Consider the following 23,661-nt stretch of genomic DNA (forward strand, 5'->3'; position numbering starts at 1 on the left):
TGAATTATTTCGTTTTTACTGTAATAAGATCATTATAAAATGTAAAAAAATATCCTGTATTAGTTATAATAAAGCAATGTTTTCAGGTTATTTTTAATAGTATTAAATAAATTAGGAAATTACCTATGGCAACCATATTTAGCTTCGGCCCACTAGCCTTAATAAAGTTTGGTTTTCGGCCCTTCATAAGAAAGTTTAGGTGCCCCTGATTTAAACAAATAATACTAAAAGAGTAATATCTCTTAATTACAAAATTGCTCAAATTTGTTTAAACAAAACAGTTAATAAATAGAAAAAATCCTTTATTCTTGAATAAATCGATAATAATATTAGTATATTACCCCAAAATCAGAACTGCTCGCAATATTTTAATTAAAGAAAAAAAATCTAATCTTAAAACTTCCTTCATTAATTTCAAATGTATGATGAGCCAATAAAAATGCAGTTAAAAAGTATGATATGCCAATTAAAATGGATTCTATAGTATGAAAGACCCACGTGTATATTAATTTGCATGTGCCGTGGCTTTATGGATGTGTGTGTGAGAGAGAGAGACCTGTGCGTCTTTCATCTGTCACTTCTCTCTTTCAGCGCTTTGATCAGTTTCTCTCTGTCAAACTTCCCTCAGCTTTAAGATCTCAGGGCTCTGTGGAGCAACAGCACAGCGGCTTCAAAGTCTGACGGAGAAGCAGAAAACTGTGTTTCTTTCATCGCTGATGCTGAACTCTAACATGTAGAGCAGGATTCAGACGCACGGCTAAGTACACATACACACACACACTGCTGGACTGTCTGATATACTGTACCACAGACTAGACAACAGCAGCAGAAATATCAGATGACAAAACGTTTGGACGAGTGCTACTGTATTGTCTCTTACTAAACCTAAAATCATACAAATGTTTTCAATGAATTAATAAAACAATATTCTTTAAATATTATAAATATTTCATTATAAAGTGTTTTTAATTTTAGATGTTTTTAATTTTAGATTTAAATTTAGTTGCCAGGGAAACATTTCTGCAAATGAAATTGCACGAAAAACTAAATATCATAAATAAATCCATCAAAAATTAAACATAATATTACAATAATCATTTAAAATATTGTTTTATATGCATTATAAACACCAAAATAACATTGATTAGGACAATGTGATGAAAGCATAAACTTTCTTATGCCACACAAAATTAAATACAACTATATTTAATACTGTAAAATGATAATACAATGAATCAATTTATTTACTGTAATAATAAGAAAATACTAAAAAAATATCTCTTTGATAAATGTAATACATATTATATTCAATAAACCAGACTATTATCAGAGTTTACTATATTTTGTTTTCTTTCCTTTAACCAAAAAATGTATATGTAAATATGGACAGAATGTTTATACATTTAAATATGGATACATTTATAGACATCTTTTACATTAATGTATTAAATATTATATTCAATAAAACAGACCAAATTTAACTAATTACTATCAGACTTTTATTTTATTTAACCAAAATCAAAAAATACATATAAATATATGGATGGAATATGTGACCATTTGCAATAATATAATTATGACAGCTATATAAAAAGTACAAATATATAATAACAAGACAAAACAATAATACAATGTACCAAATTATTTACTGTAATATATAACTAAAATAAATAAATAAATAAATAATACATAAAACAGATTTTATATATAAGCAGGGCTTGAAATTATTTTTTTGATCACCAGCCACTGTGTAGTTTTCCAACATTACTAGCCACTCGCCATTTTCACTAGGACAATTTTGTTGTTGGGAAAATATATTTTATATGCATAAATTTGACTAAAATTATTTGATTTAGATTTTGTGTTATGTCGTGTTATTTTGTGTTATGCTGTGGTTTCATAGTGTCCCATTGCAATTAGTTCTTATTTCACAGGACTTTTTAGGGCTCAACATTAAGGATTTGCCAATTTTTCTCTGGCTATACCGAAAAATAAATAAACAAGTAACTATATATTTTTAGCTACAAATTTTACCTAAATAAAAACAAGCTTATTATAGCTTCTTTATTTCTTAAAAAAATATATATTATTTCTAATTTTAAAAAGAATTACCGTCATGTCTTTAAAACTATGCACAGTAATATGTCCAGGCTAAAGGTCTGGAATCTCCTATAATCTCCTATAAAGCAATGTTGTTGTAAAGGATGATAATTAAACCATATATTAAAAAATGAAAAAACTTTAAGCAGGTGAAAAACATTCGGTATTCACCTGCTTTTTTTTGCTTGTGCAAAGTTACTTTGTCATTCGTGCTGCTTCTCGATGAACTACAATTCAAAAACTATTTTCAACTAGCCAAAGTGGCTAGTGGGAGCGGCTCTCTAACCCACCACCACATTTGGTGGTTTGGCGGGTGTAATGTCAAGCCCTGTATATAACTATTAAAAGACATAAACATTACATGTACTAAAATGCATATACTATTTTATTTAGTTTTCCTTCCTTAAAAAAATATATATAATTAAACTAAAGTAAATAAATAAATAAATATTACATAAACAGATTATAAAGCTATTAAAATTATATATTTGATAGTCATGTAAAAAATATGTGTACGAGGGTCAAGCCAAGTCTAAATTGTTTTCGTTTTATTATTAGATTTTTAACATATCCAACTGCAAAATAATACAAAATAACACATAATACACTTGTCATATTGCATTACATCTTGGTCACAAGCCTCTTTAACCACATTGAAGCCTATTGATTCAATATATAAATAAGCAATTAAAATACTGGCTTTAAAGCTTGTGTGATGGCATCATTGTGAGGTTTTATGTAAACATCACCTTTTCAGGTAGTTTTATTCAATTTAATTATCCTAAATTGATTTTTAATGTTTAAATAATCATGATCCAATGATGTTTTCTGATCTAATCAGTAGGCATCAAACCTCTTAGAGTCTCACATGAGCAACTGCTAATGTGACTCTCTTATCCAAAGTGTAAGACTACTTTTGTTCAATCTGTTTTCTCTGTTAAGGGAATGATTCACCTGTTTGCTTAAAATGATAAAAGTAATTTGAATATTTTTAATAGTGTACTTAGAAAAAAGCTAAAAATAAAACAGCAGTCTCTATATAAATAGTTTACTATTAGTTTGTTTGATCATGTTGCCTTTGCTTTTGCCTTATAGCAATTTTATGTTATGTAAAAAATTATAATGTTGTGTATACAGTGTATGTACCTATTTTATTTTCATTTTATGTCAAGCCTCTCTTGGACAGGTGTTGAGAATTAGCAAGTCTGCTAAAACACTTAAACAAATGCATTTGGCTGGCCAGTGCACCTGTGATGTCCATGTCAAAATAAATAAATAAGACTTTTTAAAATTAAATATACAAAAAGCATATTGTTTTTTCTGTTTTCCTTTCTTAAAAATGTATATAATTAAACTAAAGTAAATGAATGAATAAATAAATAATACATAAAACATATTACATATAAAATTATTAAAAGACTTTTAAAAATTAGATATAACAAATATATATAATATTTTATTTTAAAAACATATAAAAATACTACAAAATACTGCAAAAATTCCAAAATTAATCACAGAAGACGAATCTGTCGTCGACACCCACAGTTTGATTTTATCAGAGACATCAAGGGCTTTATCAGACGAAGCCCCTCGAAGCCTAAATAACACTTGACTCATCAATTCAGTCTTGCTGGAATTTTTCAGTTTTGTCACAACACCACATAAAAAGCAGAAAAGCAAAAGCTTCTTGTAAAGTGTAAAGACACTTGCGTCAATGTGTGTTCAAATGCGTCTCTCTCCGGTTTCATTTATCGCAATGGAGTTTCAGAAACGACATTTAAACAGAGCCTTCGACGGTAAAGAAAAATGAGAGTGTCACTTCCTGTTCAGGGGAAACGGCTTCCTCTGTCGTCATTTCAGGCATTCTTCTGAGTCAAGATGGAAAATGATACCAATTTAATTTCCCATTTGTGGTCACCAAAAGCATTAGTTTAAACACGTATTGAGAGTCGACAAAATAAAGGAGATTCCAATAAAACGTATCAAAAAGCTTTCAAATCTGTGCCACAGACGATGCTTTGATGTACCTGCTGGTTTCAGTAGAAAATTTCGGTTTCGATGCAGTTTCATACAGCTTCAGCAGATTCTTACATAACGACCAATTTTGGATTGAGGATTCATTTTTCTGCTGTATTTTTATTTTCTGCTGATTATTCTATTTTAAAATGAATTCGTGTGATATTTCTACTTTTTTATTTTTTGAATAATTATATTTGTATATATTATTTTTTTTATAGATTTTTTTAAATAATTAAATTAAATAATTAAATTTAAACAAAAAAGTGGTACTGTTGCTTCTGCATGACTTGCCACATAATGACTACATTTCGTATTAAAATTAATTGTTGTTTATTTAACATTATTATTAATAATTATATTTTATTAATTTTAATTATTTTAATAATATTATTTCTTGCACAAAGTAATGCTCTCTCAGGGCTATGCTGAGGCAGGAAGGGCATCCGGCGGTAAAACATGTACCAAAGAAAATAGGTTTATTCTGTTGGTGGCCTCTTATAAAGAAGAAAGCCAGTGAAAGGAAATTGGTAGAGGTTTTTAAAATTAATTTGTTGTTTAAAAAAATGACACTAAGACCCACACGAACACGGGTATTTTCAAAACCGCACTTTGTTCTATGTTTGTCCACACGAAAACAAGGTGTCAGGTGACTGAAACTGCAATTTTCTGAAAACTCCAGCTAGGGTGAAGAGTTTCCAAATCTCCGGGTACAGTGTGGTCATGTGGACACTAAATCGATGGATTTGCTCTTTAGTGTTTGGACTTTCAGCAGTGAAAATTAAACCACACTGAACTGAACTGAACGGAACTTAAACTCTGAAAACTGGACTGACACAGTTTCAATTTCAATTTACTAGATCTTCTATGTTAAGCTGCTTTGACACAATCTACATTGTAAAAGCTCTATAGAAATAAAGATGAATTGAATTGAATCATGATCTCAGTGTGCGCGTTGTTTTCTCAACAACAAATTCTGCATGTTCGGAGCAAATGAATCGTGCATTGTTCAACTGTGGGATGGTAATCCGCTTCTGTACTCATGTTTGCACTGACCAGAATGCAATTTACATTCGAAATATACTTAATTCCCCTTTTGATGTAAACTCAGTATAAAAGTGTCATTATCGCCACCTGTTGGCTCGATATGCCCATAACATGCATCACAGTGTGTTTTTGACATTTCATGAGGACAGATTTTTTTTAAACAAAAGCAGGGAAAATGTGGACATGTACAATAACACCGTGACTTTTTTGAGGTTACATTTTTTTATTTTGAATTATTACCAATATAAATTTTAAAAAATTATTGAAAAATTGACAATTCTTAACAATATTTTAACATATATATATATATATATATATATATATATATATATATATATATATATATATATATATGAAAGGTTTAACAAATCCTTTGTTATAATGTAAAATATAGGAATTCTATTATCAAGTCATAACGACAAATTTTTTTTTGCTTTCTATTGATAGGACAGTAGACAGATGACAGGAAAGGTGAGTTGGAAAGAGAGGATTGGGGACATCGAGACGGGAACTGAACTCGGGTCACTGTGTACATAAAAAAAAAACATCTGTGCGCTTAATCACATTTATTTTTTTATTCATTTATTTTTTATTCATTCATTTATTTATTTATTTATTTATTTATTTATTTGTGTTGATTGTTGTTGTTTTTACTACTTTAGAAGCTTTTTGAAGGAAATTTTTTCTACTGAATGTCAGCAGACTGTAATGTTGTTTTGGACCCTATTGAATTTCAGTTTAAATATAAAATAAAAAAAAAACAAAAAAAAAAAACATCTTTTTTCATTCTTGCAAAAGAAAAAAAGTCAAATAGGTCTGAAATTACAAATTTGTGTAAACAATGATGGAATTTAAACGTTTTGTCCGGATAGACTAAGTAAGCTACATAATACACTGTAAAAATTATTGCTGTCTACATTTTTTACACTGAATCAAAGGAACTTTTACAGTCTCAACTTGCATCAGTCAGACTGACTAAAAATATTAAGTTTAACTTTGTATATATGATTGATATTAGTTAAAGTAACATAATAGCATTTGTCATATAATTTTTGTACAGTGTCTGTAAGGTGTCTGTAGTGTCCAGTGGCAGCTGTGGTGAAGCAGAGAAATAAAACTGACGTTCTCCTTCACACGCAGTCAACGCAGTCGTCCATCTGCACTGGAACAGCTGGGCCTTCGCCATTTCACACCAACAATTTTTATAGGGCTCGAGGACACGCACAAACATACTCGCTCTTGGTCTGCCGGAAGCTTCAAACAGATTCTTCATTCCCATCTATTCTCTGATAGAAAGAGTTGGTAATCCAAGCCTCCCGGTGAGGTTCACCCCTCAAACACTTTCTCTTTCTCTCACACTCAAACTCCAATTAGTAGTGCTTTACAGGGGCTGAGCGGCAGACAGAGAGTCGCAGGCAAAGAGTATCATGTAAACGGCTTCCTTTCATTAGAAAAAGCAGACCAAAATGTGTCCCAAACTCCCTGACAAGTCAAGGACAAGACCGGTACTCCTGCATGAACATACTGCAAACATAAGTGCTCATCAATGGGTGCAGTGGAAGACAAAAATGTAGAGTTGAACTTGAAAAAGTTCACATTAACTCCTAAAAATGCTTTAATTCTCCAAAACATCTTTAAAAATCTGTATAGATAATTTTATATAACTACATCATTCTAAAAATAATAATATTGTAAAAGTAATAATTTTATAAAACCTCTATAACAGATGAGCAACACTATACAATACTTAAACACTACACAATAATCTAACACTAAAATCTGAGAATGTTATACAGTATATATACTGACAATTTTATCAAATAACTATTCTAAAATTATATTTCTTCAGCTTAAACTAACAATGAATTATTACATTGTTTAATTGTTAAAATATTTGTTAATGTCAGGTAATACATACAGTATTAAGCTGTTCACTGCGTATGTTTTATTAGCTAATGTAAAATTGAGGACACAAAATGCTTTAGCAGTATATATGTAGTTAAATGGTTTATCAATAAAGTGTTTGCACAAACATGCAGGCTTTTTTCCCCATATTTACACTGTAAACAATTATTTTCTGTACAATATTTTCTATTTATTTTATGTAATAGGTGAAAAATGTGAACAGTAAAAGTCAGTTGTTATATTTTGATTGGCAGGTAGGACAGCCTATCATAATTTTTAGGCCAAATGTTTTGACTGAACAAACTTTTATTGGTCCTACACCTTCCACAGTATATTAAAATACATATAAATACATTTGGACCATTAAAAAAATTTTGTGTGCTGTTAGGATATCAAGAGAGACTTTCAAACCAGCATGACAAAAATAGTTTCTAAAGACAATCATCTATTGCACCTTTTTAGCCTGCTCTGTCTCATCTCAGTCACTAGAATGACAGTATACAGGCATATTTGCAGTGTAAATGCATTCATGCCATCTCTGAGCTGCATTAAATGGTTTATATAAATATAACTAAATGCTATTTCAGAAGTGCGTCAGTGTCAAAATGGCAGGAAAAGTGTTTAAAGGTGCCATGAAGTGCTTTGAAATTAGGGCTAGGCGATAAAATCGATATCGGTATTTATTGACGGAACATCATTGTCAATATTGATTAAAAAAATGTTTGGAATGAAGTTTTGGTATGAAGCGCTATGGTTTTATTAAAATGTGGCTGCTGAGCACGCACCTTGGAAACAAAGCCAATAAGCTTAGGGTGTAAGTTTGTCATATCCAATGGAGGCGCGCAACTTGCACACATGACGGACACATTTTTCCAGGCGCTCTTAGTTGAAAATATCACAATTTTTCCAAATGCTGCATGCACTTAGCGATTCATGTAAGTAGAACTAACCAATATGCTTCACACTTTGTATGGAAAATACACATTTCAGTAATAATGCCAGACTAATTACCTCACACAAACACAGCGCATCCAAACACAGCGCATCCAAACAATGCAGCGCTTTTTAATTTTCTCCATAAACTTGTATCGAAGCTGCAGCAATGGTTTTTCACGTTTGTCATCCTCTGAGAAAACGGTTGATGGTTGCAAAGATGGCGGGCAGGGGAGGGTGAGCGCAGATGAAGGAAACCACACACTTGTGCTTGTCACTTGAGGTAAGAATAACAGCACATGTGGAAATTAGGTTTACTGTATCATTAATATTCACACCTTAAAGTTTGCTTTGATTGTTCAGCGTTTACGCTTTACCTTTGCACACAATTGTAACACTTAATTTATCAAGTGTAAGAGTCTTTTGAACACTTATAGTTTATTTTATTTTAAAGAGATCAGATATTTAGTTTAAACATTTTTGTTTTTGACAATTAAAAACGATTTGCCTTAGTAATGTTGGTAAATTAAAATAAAGTGGTTAAAAAATCTTAATATACCTAAATGAATTGTTAAAAAATAATCAATAATTATCGATACCGAATGATATGAAACATGATTTCATGATATATTTATTTTGCGATATCGCCCAGCCCTATTTGAAATGTGCATTTTTTTATTTGATGTTTCATGTAATCTCAACTAGAAATAGAAGAGAGGGTGGGACATAGCGTAGCTCCTCCCCCTTTTAATAAACAGCCAATAGCGTTTTGTTTTCTCACAGCTCTGCCAGTGAGAGTGGTTGAGATCAAGCGCAACAAATAAAAAACAAATGAGAAGTGTCTTGAAAGGGGCGGGGCATGTCAGATACCAGACAGCATTTGATTGGTCAAGATTTAATGAGAAACTGAAGTATGAGGTGACGTGAAATAAAGCATTAATCCATTTAGACGGAAGTAACAAACTGCAAACTTCGGATGTAAATATCCATTTTCATATCTTCTAAACGTGAAATTTTGTTACTGTTTTGGAGCAAATTAGCTTATAAATATTCTAAATCTAACAATACTCTTACTAACATCTATAAAACTTTATTTTAAATTCACAAGACCTTTAAGACAATCAAACAAATAAAAAATTGTGTCCTAAAATTAAAAAAGGCTACGTTTCCCACTTTGTGCAAAGCCAACAGTGGGTTAAATTGGATCTGTGGTTCAGATGGCCTCTATTAAACATCCCCTAAGAGCTCCAGATGGTGGAATGACGTTGACCTGAAACAGCGGTTTGAGATACAGTATACTGCACGAGGCTGTTATCAGTCGGTCGGTGTTTAATCAGCGACGAGCCACGTCTGGTTATCACCCGCTCTCTTAAACAGGCTACGCAAGGTCACCAAGAGTACTGTATGAGCTCATGCTAACCATCAGGTGCAGTTTAATATGAAGTTGAGCTGATAGAAGACACCGTTACCTCTTATCACCTGTCGCTAAAATTTATGAGTTAGAACATGGAGTTACAATAGTTTATTTGTATATATCACACAGTGTGGAAATCAAATATCGAGAAACCGATCGATTGAGGGTAGAAAGTCCAAAAATATCACGCAATTTGGACGGACCAGTAGTTTCCTAAAACAGCATAACTCACTTTATTTACTCAACCAAAAACAAACAGTCTGGACTTGGCAAGTCTTCGTTTTGGATGTGCCGTTTTTTTTTGTGTGTGTGTGTTTTTTTTGTGGTTGCCCTGTGCCAGTGTGGTCAGTGTGTGATGTGAACCGTCAGCACTATGAGCTGGATAGTGTCTGGCTGGTCCACACATTGATCTGACAGATTGATTACCATAGAGCTGCAATGCTTCTGACTTTCATCTGTGACCTCCCTCTGCATGCATGCATCCCTCCCTCACTCCCTCTCTCTCTGTCCATATATCTATCTATTTTCAGACTTTATACAAACTCATGCTGTTTTATTTTATTACACTGAGTCCATATTGCTGTGGTCCTTTTCTCAGCTCTCTTGGTTATTTCATTTGTTTCTAGGCTGTGACTTGGAAACTATGAAACTACGGAAGAGAAATGAAATATACTATGGAAATTAAGAATTCATGCACAGTTTCACTTGTAAAATCTGCTGTTTATTCAATTATGTGGATCAGAAAAGAAGTCTTAATGTTTTTTATTATTATTTATCACAGTACAGCCCTGATGTGAATTATAATTATTAGAATTACTGTGATTGCATATCAATAATTATATATATATATATGAAGAATAACAGCAACCACAATAATGATCTGTAATAACAATGTGCGTGTCAGGTCTAGTTTCATTATGTTTAGTATTGTCACAAAAAATATTCAGTTTCATTATGTAAAACATACAAAATACATGTACTAAATTAGTTTGTTAAGCAATACACAAGGCATGTTCATGTAAACCACCTTAAAAATGGAATACCCATATCACACACATACACTAGCAGGCAAAGGACGTTAACGTGTACGTTGTACCACCTTAATAGTGCTATATATATATATATATATGTGTGTGTGTGTGTGTGTTTGTGTGTGTGCGTGTGTGTGTGTGTATGTGTGTGTGTGTGTGTGTGTGTGTGTGTCTGTGTGTGTGCGTGTGTGTGTGTGTGTGTGTGTGTGTTCATATTTAATCATCCCAGCAGGCACAGGACATCAATATGACATCAGACGTTGCATTTTGTTTGGAAATGAAACTCAGGTTAACGTCAAACCCAACGTCAGGCTGACGACAATAGCTACTTTCCATCCACCTATTTTTATGTGCATTTTGGACGTGCAAACAAAGACAGTTGGTGGAAACGTCAAGATGCGCATAAAAAAATGTATGCACATAACTGAGAAGGATAAACTTTTTATTCGATAAGAAAAGATGTGCATAAACTACAATGGAAACACTTTTACCGAACAAATTTCAGTATGTACATAAAAAAAAAATCATGTGATTTTGTTATAAGAGATGATAAAAATGTGTATAAATGGACAAATCAGCAGGCTTGGATGTAAAGCATCTGAAATGTTGTTTTGGTCATTCTAAAATGCCGTAACAGTTTAAGTATTAGTGTTATTTTATTATTAAGAACCTCCGGAATCAAGAGCGTATGTGCTCCGCGTCTAACACCTTCAAACGCCACCACGAGTTCACTACGTGTCAGGATTGCCTTCTGAGGCGCAAGCCATTTATTAAATGAAGAAAAGATTCACGCAGCTTCTCCTACTGCAACAAATTCAGTTTTTACTGTTGATATTTGGCGGCAGTTAATCAGGAAGTGACGATTTTGTTCGCTTTGACTCGTTGGATGTAAACGCTGCTTTATTCGCACATCTTTTATGTAATAATCCAGTTTTGCGCATGAAATTCATTCGCATTTTTGGATGGAAACACAGCTACTGTCCGACATTACATTTTGGTTACTTTCCAACACAACTTAAAAAATAACTCAAATAACAAAATATCAACGTCTAATGATGTTACAGGTAGATGCTGTGTGGACGTTAAAACTAATTTATACTTTTGCGTCGAGTAATCTGCGTTACCCACAGTGCCTACCTTGCGCATAGCTGTGCATTTATACTTCTGCGTGCTGTTTGTGTTGCTTTGCAATAACACTTCCGAAACGCTAGCTGGCAGTGAGATTTTTATGTTACTCCTCTGTTTCTTCGCAGGCATTTTGTTTTTTCTGAACGCTACTTTAATGTACAAGTAGCTAAAACTCGCTCATTCAGAGGCGGGAACGGGCCGACGTGCAACAACATTAATCATAAGCTAAACACAAAACAACAGTTTCTATCTGGAGCGCCTTCACAGGACTCGACACTTGTAAACACTTGCTCCATCGGGCTTGCAGCTCTCAGCTCTGCCCACACTCTGCACAGCTACCAAGCCAACCAATCACAAAGGTTATGCTGCGTGTTGTTACGACGTATAGTTAAATTTTTTTAAAGTTGTGCAGTTGCATCGGCGTCAGCTATGGCGAGGGCTATGCGATCGCGCGAAGGCTGTCTCAGACCATACATGTGCACTTGGCACAGAAGTATAAATCAGCCTTTAGCAATATGACGTCTATCAGACGTTAGGTTTTGGTTACCATACCTGACGAATAAATGTCAGTATTTGACATCAATATGACGTTGGTTTAAGATGTTGGCTTGACATTGGATTTTGGTCACTTTCCAACACAACCTAAAATCTACAAAATATAATTTCACGTCGTTATTGGACATCAAAACAACGTTGTCCTTAGATGCTGGCGACCTAAATCTAACCTAATATTAACATCTTGTGACGTTGTGTGTCTGCTGGGATAATTATCTTCATGTTTCATACATAATTATAACAATATTCACCATAACTATCTTAAGTTTTTTTTAATGAATCATAATAATAGCCATATTAATTATGTGATATGGGTATTACACTGTTAAGTTGATTTAGGTGGACATGCCTTGTGTCTTTGTAATTTAAAAAAAATATAAAAAATCATACTTAAAGTGGCCTTTTGACATTCAAATTTTGCCAAATAATAAGCTTTTTTAACAATATAAAATTTATTACACCTGTAAAGAGTCCTTCTAAACCACATGTGGAAGTGTATATGTGTGTGTATTGCTTAACAAAGCTAATTTAGTACATGTATTTTGTATTTCACATAATGAAACTGAATATTTTTGTGCCATATTATCTTAAGATTCCATCTCTTTTTTAAAGAAATGCTAGCTGATGTTCTCACATATCATGCAAGTGACGTGGAAAAAAAGGGTGTGCAAAATAATAAACACAACTCTGCCAAGATGTGAGAAGTTGTACTGTAAAGAAACAGTATTACCATAGTGTGTATCTCTTCACAGTGCTTCCAGCATGTGCCACAGTGACATCAATAGGCCTCTCATACATCTGAGCAAGCGTTTAGCTGTGCACAGAAAGTGTCAAAAGCTGACATAACTGAAAACACCGAGGAATCAAAGCTCCATTACTTTACCGAACATCAACATATTCCAGCTCGATGGATTTCTCTCCTCAGACAGAGAGGCAGCCTGTCAGATTCCTTTCAAAAAGACTGCTCTATCTCTCTCTCTCTCTCTCTCTCTCTCTCAGAAAGCAGGCGAGAGATATTTACTGTAAATAGCTGCTTTCACCAAAACACCTGAAGAATCAGGAAAGTGTGAAAAGAAAGTTCTGTGGCGCTGAAACACTTTGATGTTTCGACCCGCAAGCTTCAGCCACAAGTGAGCACATCGTGTTTTGTGTCAGGAAATCAAACCTCTGACTGTCAGTCTTATTGTAGAGCTATATCTCTGCCATACGTACAGTGAGATCCAGAGGTCCATAAGAGCTTTGTTTTTAAGAATGTGCACAAGTTTTCACATATCTAGCTTCACAAATGTACTTACTTGATTACCTACAAATGCAGAGCTTAATCTGAAATCTTCCTTATTGGGTTTACATAAAATATATTTGATCACCATGCATACAATTAGCATGTGTGTATTTCTGTTATTAAAGTAGATTTTATATTCCAGATTTTATATAATACTGCAGCGTTTCCTCTAGGATTTTTTCCAGCTGTGGCAGTAGACTCTGTTGGGCCTTTTACACTGATCTGTCAACTATCTGTGACGTTACTTCAATGACAAATGTTGTGAGCGCAGTATTACAAGTCGAGATCGCATTCATGTAATACGAGCATGCGGCTCTCTTTGCTTGCACGCTGATTTCCTCTGATCGTGCACAAAACTTCTTGCACACCCTCAATTATATGCTGCTCAAGTGCAGCTTTTCTTATGCGCTCTCAAATAAACGCTGCTGAAGTGCTATTTAGTGCGTTTATGTAACAAGTATGTCTCAGCATTTATTAAATATGCTAGGAATATTTATGAATGTCTCCAATTGACCTACAGAGAAGCACTAATGCGTCCTGAAGTAAAGTGAAATGGCTATAAACTCCAGCAAGATAAATTCACTATATGCAGAGCCATAGACCTTTATCTAGAAAATATAATTATGGAAACGGTGTTCGTCATAACTGAAAGCTACATTGTGTTTGCTAGCCTCACGCATCGCGCACCTGTCAGTCACCTCAGCATGTCACCTTAAATAAATAACGCACAGCATTACTACGATTACAGAGAAGTTTGCGCTGTTATAATCCACTCACCTTTTAATATGTTTTGGTGCGATTATAACCCGCTATTTAAAAAAAAAACGACTGAATGTTTTGAATGAGAAGCTGTAATGTAGCAGTGGCAGGGTGAATTTTGGTGTGGCGCCCCACCATGGAAGAATGAATGTAGCGGAAACCATGTACTATCTCTATGTCATGTTTTTGTATTTTGATGTTTTTATAATGTTTTTAATTATTTTACAACACACACACACACACACACCCACACACAGATTCATATGCACTAATCAGTGTCGAATAACTGAGATGGCCTACGTAGAGATGCTGGCAGCTAGCTCTCTGCAACTCTCACATGGTCGCCCACTGAAGCGAAGCAGGGCTGCGCCTGGTCAGTACCTGGATCGGGGCCCACATGGGAAAGCTAGGTTGCTGTTGGAAGTGGTGCTAGTGAGGCCAGCAGGGGGCGCTCAACCTGCAGTCTATGTGGGTCCTAATGCCCTAGTATAGTGAAGAGGACTCTATACTGCTCAGTGAGTGCCGTCTTTCGGATGAGATGCTGAGGTCCTGACTCTCTGTGATCATTAAAAATCCAAGGATGTCCTTCGTTTAACTCCGGAATCCTGGCCAAATTTGCCCACTGGCCTCTGTCCATCATGGCCTCCTAACCATTTCTATATCATAATTGGCTTCATCACTCTGTCTCCTGTTGTGCTGGTGTGCGGTCTGGAGCAATATGGCTGCCGTCAAGTCATCCAGGTGGATACTGCACACTGGTGGTGGATGAGGAGATTCCCCCCCCCAAAAAAATTATGTAAGACGCTTTGAGTGTCCAGAAAATAGCTATATAAATGTAAGGAATTATTATTATAATTATGTAATCAACAATCATCTTTTATAGCTAAAAATGTTATATTATATTTCTCCGCTTTCAGATAGGAATGCTAAACAAAGACATAAATATGCTGTTATTTAAACTACTTAACTTGATTGTTAAATCTTGACATTTTAAAAGTAAAATACAATGCAAATGTATTTGACATTTTATGTTGCCTTTTTAAAATCTGACATGAGTCCTTAGGGCTAACTCTGGTTTTTTACAGCTTTTACTGTTGAACTAACACTGTCCATGTTAAAATAAATCAATAAAATAAACAGACCTGATTTGTGTGATGTATAAATGAATTTGCATTTCGAATTCCGATGCCAATTTGTTTAGACAAATTTATTTGATCACTTTTACATTTATTTTATCTCTTATTTGTATTTTAATATAGATTTATTTTTATAAAACAGCTAAATTTGTTATGAAATGGCTTTTTAACTCTTGTCTAATTAAACTTTAACGTTTTAACTTGAATGGAAATTTAACTCTTTCTTAAATCCACTTAATGTATAACACCCTTCAGTCCCCACAGCAACAGCTTTAATTATATACAATATTTAACTGTCTATATAACGTATCATCAATTAATGTTGATCTACAATAACAATTTTCTATAATAATAAAATACATAAAATGTCAAAACATTTAGAGATCCTCCTATTAAACCCCAGCATGTGCTGCTTTGCTGAAGCGTGTGCTGGCCCTTTAAGAAGATAAGCGCCACCGAACACCTCCCCCTGTTGGAGGCCGACAGCGCTGTGAACTTGACCTGAGCTGACCCCCTTTCTCCCACCCCTCCCAAATTTCCGCTGCCAGAGCTCTGGAGCGCATTCCAGCTTCTCTGTGTTTACTGAACATGTGTGTGTGCGTACGTGTGCGCATGTGTGTGTGCTGCATCTTCCTGCTTGGCTAAACTTACAGTGCATTTCCACATATGAAACGAATGGAAAGCGAGCCGCTGCATTTAACTTGATCTCTGGCACAGACGCCTCTCCAGTGCCACCAAACTTCGGTTCGGTCAAAACCACCATCCTGTTTGTTTTGACAAGCGTAATATTTATTGTCCAAGGCAAAAAAAAAAAAAGCTTCAGAGCTTGAGAGTTATAAAAAAAGATCAGAAGAGGACTGGGGCACGAGCCAGGTCATGTGACCCAGCTGGAACCCGATATGGGGGTGGAAACGAAGAGCTAGATAAATCGTACAGCTCTAATGAGGCCGCTAGGCTAATCTTTCAAAAATGTAATTAATTTGATCATCTTTCGAGGGAGTCGTTTCACCCAGAGAGACTTGTGGTTTGCCTGTTGAGCGAGAGAAGGAGGGCAGTAAGAGGAATGGCCAGTGCTTCTCGATCTGGCCGCCATACGGGACCCTCGCCCCACCCTGCTCTTCGCTCCATTAGCAAAGACACTGAAACAAAGTTTGAGCGCACACACAAACACACACAGCTGCCACTGCAGAAACACTGCCGGCCCTGTTCAACTCGATCGAGATGAAGGGAATTTGAGCATGCCTCACGACTGAAAGATGGCCCTGTGCCTTTAAGCGCAAATGCTGACTGTAGGGCTCTTTCACTCTTGTCTTTCTCAGACACTCCTTTTCCTTTGCTTCTCTCCCTCTCTTTCTCTCTGCGCTGCTGCCGTTTGTAGGCGAACGGACGCAGCTCCTTATCGGACTGTTTACAGCAAGGAGTTTGTAGGCTATTAGGCAGGTCAGGTGACACGCGGGCTGCCTGCCTGACCCAGACGACTGAGGGTGAAGGTCGCCTGGAGGGGGGCGGAGAGACAAAAGGGCGGGAAAAAAGAAAGGAAAAATGCAGGCTGCAGTAGTGGACTAACAATTGTTAACCAGCATTACTTTTCTGCAACACTTGGGCTGATGATGTGACATTGTTTAAGGGGATAGATCAAGAAAAGTAAACTTTGAGTTTATTAAACTAGTTTCTTGCACAAGACTTTTAAAAAGAAATGAGTTGACTTATTAAGGGAGGATGCATTCCCTTGATCAAAAGTAACAGTCAAAGTGGCGTGATTCAAAAGAACTTCATTTCACATAAATGATTCTCTTTAGAACTGTCTCTTCATCACAGAAGACTGGCAAATGTATCATGGTTTCCAGCACAGAGTATCGATAACTGATAAACACTGATAACTAGGCATGGGACGATAACCGTTTTTAAGGTTTACCACGGTCTACCATAAAATAAATGTTTCACTACTTACACTATTTACACAACAAAATGGCGCCGAATAATGCATAGCGCCCCATTCACACGGGGTGTCAGCGTCAAGACTGAACTGAATTGTGGGTTCATTGGTGCTGCTTTAGCGGCGTTGCTCGCTGCAGAAGTTGGGGATTTCTCAATTTTTCAAATGCCAACAGAGGTGTCAGCAAATCAGATCGATTTATGCAAATAGCCTAGCTCAAATAGTAGCCGATTGTGGACTCATTTCATTGGCTGACGCTGCTATGACGAGCACATCAGCCCCAACAGACACGCCCTCGGTCAAGAGTTGACACTGAAGCCCTGTGTGAATTCATGGTGAGTACGTGATTTGGGACACACCTTCAGTTTCATTTATCAACACTTTTTGGAAGAGTTCAAAAAAAACAAAAAAAAAAACAACAACTGCACAGCGCATCAGACTACGGTAGCTGGATTAGCCCAAAAAGGTGCAGTACTTTTTGCGATTGGGTCTGTTTTAGTTCGGATCATGTTCACATAACAAACAAACCACTCCAGGGTTCATTTTAAAGCTTACCGAGACCACCACTTCAAGGAGATCTCGGTACACTTTTACTACATTCACACCTCCCCAAACAAACTAAACCAAGTGGGAAAAAGAACTGTTGTGCGATTCAACCAAACTAAATAAGGCAGATGTGAAAACACCCTTAGTCCCTTATTATCAGGGGTCACCACAGCGGAATGAGCAGCTGACTATTCCGGCATATGTTTTACGCAGCAGATGCCCGTCCAGCCACAACCCAGTACTGGGAAACCCCCATACACACGCACTCATACACTGCGGCCAATTTCGTCCATCCAATTTACCTTTAGCGCATGTCTTTATACTGTGAGGGAAACCAGAGCACCCGGATGAAACCCACACGAACACGGAGAGAACATGCAAACTCCACACAATAATGCCAACTGACTTGAACCAGCGACCTTCTTGCAGTGAGGCGACAATGCTGACCACTGAGCCACTGTGCTGCCATGATAAAACATAAAGTTTCAAAAGTCTCAGATTCGAGGACCCTAACTAACTGCATCAAGAGGTTTGTTTAATGTGATTGCTGTGCATATATTAAAGGCTGTGTAGTTTGTTTAAAAAAAAGCAAAAGATGCATTTGGTCACTGGTCTGCTTGGCATTGACTTAGCATCTGAATATCCAAAACAATGCTGTGTGCTGCTAGACAAAACATGCTTATATGTGAATACACGTGATATAAACATTTCAGGTGTGAGCTAGTGAAGAAGAGCTTATAAAATGTGTGAAGAAGTCAAAACAGCCCCAGGAAATCCTCAGTCACACACACAAACGAGATGAATTTCCGACGCCTGTATTGAACAACATCACAAACATGATGAGAAAAGCATTCTGTCCTCTTTATGTGACATCAAGTCCTGTTTTTGGTCCATTTTAGGGTCCATGATTCAAATTTTAGAGGATTTTTCCACACCAGAGCTCATTTAGAAGTCGACCAAGACTGAAAAATGTCACTTCACTTGCGTTCACACTCACTCAGATGATCGCATTTACAAAAATCGCACCAGAGATCATTTGAATCAAACCTGCCAAGTGTAAACACACCCTCAGGTGCACACACAAATACTCATAATGTTTCAGTATAAAGAGAAATGAGAAGAAAGAACAATAAGATCTTAATAAAAAGGTTTTTAACACAGAATCTAGTACAGAAGAATTTGAGAGATGATATCGCATTATTCACGCATACTCAGAAAGCTGAGTCACTCTGACTGCTGCTGCACTAAACGCACACACACACACACACACACACACACACACACACACACTCCATCATCCGGTCGTGTTGACCACTCAACTGAACTATTAAGCACTGCACATGCTAAGCTTACAAACATTCACCAATGTGTCACAGAGACTGGTCATGGTTTACTACTACAGAATCATATCTGAATTAGTGTGACTGTGTTAACCATTTTTTAATGTAAAAAGTCCAATCACAAGGTCTACATAGTGACTGTAGATATTGTCTACAGCATGCTGTTAATTACCACAAAATATTACGCTGACTCATTCTTTGGTTTTCTAAAGAACTAACGGAAAACACTTAAAGGATCATATACAACGGAAGCTAAAGAAGGGCAGAAATGAGACGCATGGAATTGAGTTAGAGAGACCTATGGTAAACATGCTTGTTGATTAGGTTGTTCAACTGCCAGAATCGAATCGTCATTCTGACTAATTTTCTATGTTAATGAATCACTGTTTATTGGTTATCAGTTTAAGTTGACCTGTGGGTGGAGTTTGATTTACGGATAATTACACCACAAGCTTTCCATTTTGTTGACTGGCAAAAAAACTAAATTGGGGTCAGTAGGATTTTTAAATGTGTCTGAAGGAGTTCCTTTACCTTCAATAGATAATAATACTTAATTGTTATGAAATCATTGCATTGTACTAATTGCATATATGTATTTTTTATTATTATTAACATTAAAAACAGTTGTGCACATTATTATTTTTTATTTCCTTCAGCTTAATCCCTTTATTTATCAGGGGTCGCCACAGCGGAATGAACCGCCAATTTATCCAGAATATGTTTTACACAGTGGATGCCCTTCAAGCCGCAACCCAGCACTGGGAAACACCTATACACCCTCGCATTCACACACATACACTACGGCCAATTTAGCTGATTCAATTCACCTATAGCACGTCATTGGACTGTGGGGGAAACCGGAGCACGCAGAGGAAACCCACGCCAACACGGAGAGAAGACGTAAACTCCACACAGAAACGCCAACTTACCCAGCCGGGGTTTGAACCAGTGACCTTCTTGCTGTGAGGTGACAGTGCTAACCACTGAGCCACCGTGCCGCCCTTTTTTTGTGAAAACAGTTTTTCAGGATTTTAAATTATAGAAAGTTTTAAAAACAGCATTTATTTCCCATTTATTTTGTTACTATATTACTATATACGGTCACTTTGGTAATTAAAAGTATGAATCTATATACTGTATATAAAAAATTTATTGACCCCAATTTTTTGACTGACAATATTTGCTGATTGTCCTTTAAATCAGAGTTTAGGTCCAACCCTGCTTCAACACATTTACCTGTAGGTTTCAAACAAGTCTGAAGAACTCGAGTACTTGGATCAGGAGTGTTTAATTAGGGTTAAATCTAGGCCTGTTACAATATCTTTTTTTGTTGTATGATATATTGCAACCAAAAATATTAAGATATTATTGTCCCTTTAAGACCATTTTATGCCACGCATTATATAATGTCAGTTTAATGACAATATTAAATATCATCACAATGCAAGTACTGTACACTCTTCCAAAGAACACATCATATTTTATTCTTAAGAGTATTTCATTGAATTATAGTCATTTTAACAATATAATAATGAGGCATTGGAATCAGAATGTGAATACGCACATGCTAAATAAAAAATAATAAATGTTAACAAAAAAGAGCAAGGTAAAGAGCAACAGAGGCTGCCATATCTGCAGCCAGATCTATTTTCAGCTGTGAGACACCTACATGCAAATATACTATAGTAATTTATAGTAAATGCTATAGTGTGTTTTAACCATACTGACACTGAAAGCTCCAATAGAGATAGAGATGTTGCACAATCAGCTAAAATGTGGCTAGAATTGGTTTTTAAGTATGGGCGATATATATTGCATCACCAAAAAAGATTGAGGTCATGTCCATGTGTTCTGCGATAAGTCGCTATATTGATTATTGTGACAGGCCTAGTTAAAGCCAAACTGAGGCCCTCCAGGAGTTGAGTCTAACACCTGTGCTTTAAATACTAGAGCCTTAAGTCAAAGATTGGAGTTCATAGATGACAAATGCAGAGTTACATGCTACACCAGTCAAATGTACCCCAACTGCCTTCATTAAAGTTCCTCTTATCTGGCAAACATTAATAAACTCAAGCACATCTTTCCACCTGTTAGACTTTAAATGATTTTCACTGTCAGCTTTGTTTACATTTTAAACTCCCTTTCTTCCTGTCTCTTTGGTTAAAAACCAACGTCTGTGATTGTTGACAGCGCAGTTCTGGTTTGAAAACACAGACAAGTGCGGTGTGTCGTGAGGCCTGCATGCAAAAGCTGCACTCAAAATTGGGCGCTCCTGGTACCGAGCAGCACAGGATGATGAGTCAACAGTTTCTCAGAAGAACGAGCCAGAGCATCTTTCTATGATTTACGCCACACGGATGCTCCGCAAGCCTTGGTTTCTCTGTACCTTTGCACAATATGACTTCCTAGTACTACCATCAAGGGTTGAGCGGCAGTGTAGTTCCCAGAATTATCCACTCCCTGAATGGGCGAGGATTCATTCACATGCACTAATAAACAAAATGTTAGCAAACTCACCTCTCTCCTGCACGAAGTATGCGAGGTAGAGGTCTAGCTCTTTGACGGACACGCTGATGTGATGAGGCTGGACACAGAGGATGGGGTTGGAGCACTGGCCACCTTTGACCAGTCGCTCCCCGTCTGTGCTCTCGAGCGGGATGCCCTTGAACAGGATCACCATCACCAGGTCCAGACGCCAAACTTTATCCGCCTGCCGCAGACAGTCAATGCGCCTCATTTTGCCCTTCTGGTCTGGGTTCGAGAGGACGCAACATGGAGGCTTCTTCCCTGTTATGGACAGCACAAAGTCCTCTCGACACTCCGGCCGGATGTCTTTACGAAGCTTTGCAAGAAGACGCGACGCCCACTTCTGTTTGACTTCGGGCTTCTCGCCCAAAAGCTCATCCTTGACCGCGCGTTCCTCATCCTTGGTCATTCGCTTCTCGTGCTTTTTGAAATACTTGCGCTTGCGGGCCTGCAGGTTGAACCAGGTGTAGGCGAAGGCACGCACGTGCGGCAGCAGCGCCTCGATGAACGGATGGAATTCATCCTGGGGGAAAAACAAAAGAGAACAACAGATGAGTTATTCATTGTGTTTACTCGAAATCAGCGGTGGATGAAGAACACGAATCAAGCACCTAAATAAAATTGCTAAATACAACTCCAGGAGTACAAAGTTCTGATTTTCTCTTTTATCATTTTATTTAAGTTTTATTAAGTTTAAATTTTGTTGCATTTTATTAAGTAATTAGGTATTAAAAATGAAAAGATGAATATTTATTTAGCAAAAACTAAAGTTTAACTTTATTACAAAAACTTGTCATACACACAGAAAAAAAACTCAGCTGAGGGCAAGATTTCCATCCAATAAATTTGTTTAGCACCAACTAAAAAAAAACTATTTACACAATTAAATGTAATTGAAGTGGTCCAACATGATTTGATCAAATAAAGGTTTAAATTAGGGATGTCCCGATCAGGTTTTTTGCCCTCGAGTCAGAGTTCGAGTCATTTGATTTCAAGTACCTACTGATACCGATATACTGATCTGATACTTCTAAAATATATATATATATTTAAAAAAAAGGAATAAATGAGAGGAAAAAAACAGATCCAGGATGTTCCCTATGTTATTTAATTCTACTTATTTTAACATTCAACAACTCAGTTAAAAAACAGAGTACTTCTGTGAGGTAGCTTGAACAATCAAGTAATAAATAACATGAATTCTTCACGTTTGGAGTTTAGTACGACAGTAAAAATAAAAAGATCGAATATATAAAAAGAAATAGCACTTTATCTTAAAATAGCCGGCAGGTAACGCCAAGTTTACATATCTCACAGTTTCCTATGGCTGTTGTCGTAATCATCTTTAAAATACCTCCAGGTCGCAGACATACTCGCGCTGAGTCCTGATTGGGAGGTAACATCCAATTAAGATCGAGTCTGACATCCTGTGATCGGGTCCGATTTACAACCACGTGATCGCATCTGGACATCCTTAGTTTAAATACATTTGTATTTTTATTTAACTTAAACTCAAAGGTCTGACAATATCATTTATGTATATTATATATCGTGCATTTCGAAGTCTCTTGAAGTTATCCTAAATGAACTAATAGCCATTTTTTAAGCATATTTCATGAGTTACAAATACAGTTGATTGACACTGATCTTAGAACTAATTTTAGGTAGATTACATGAAAATCTTAGAAATCTTCACACTAAAGTGTAGATTAAACTCTAACAAGTCTTTCTATTAACTTTAAACACATAAAATTACTTTTATTGTCAACATTTCCCTCTCTTAATTCAATCCCATGCAAAGAATGTTGGGAACTACACTAAATCCCCTAACCAGGTAGTTGGACACAATTTCTTCATGTTGTCCCAACACAAAACGCTTAAGTTAATGGTTTTCAAATTTAAGTGGACTAAAATAAAACAAATAACTTGGCTTAAGAAATGACAAGAATTGTGTTGTTTCAGCTCATTTCAAACAGGTAGTTTGAACAAGCAGCAGTAATATTTTTT

General features: G+C 36.0%; 1 protein-coding gene across 6 annotated transcripts in view; it reads right to left on the minus strand.

The window, feature by feature from the left end:
- nfic (nuclear factor I/C) overlaps positions 1–23,661 on the minus strand; it is a 242,356-nt gene that overhangs the window by 124,454 nt on the left and 94,241 nt on the right. For all 6 annotated transcript variants that reach the window (XM_056463753.1, XM_056463754.1, XM_056463757.1 and 3 more), the window contains exon 2: positions 21,646–22,177. In XM_056463753.1, coding sequence (XP_056319728.1) covers positions 21,646–22,177 — 532 coding nt within the window. The remainder of the gene's footprint in view (positions 1–21,645; positions 22,178–23,661) is intronic.

The sequence above is a fragment of the Danio aesculapii genome, chromosome 8, assembly GCF_903798145.1.
Source record: "Danio aesculapii chromosome 8, fDanAes4.1, whole genome shotgun sequence".
Classification (NCBI taxonomy): Eukaryota; Metazoa; Chordata; class Actinopteri; order Cypriniformes; family Danionidae; genus Danio; species Danio aesculapii.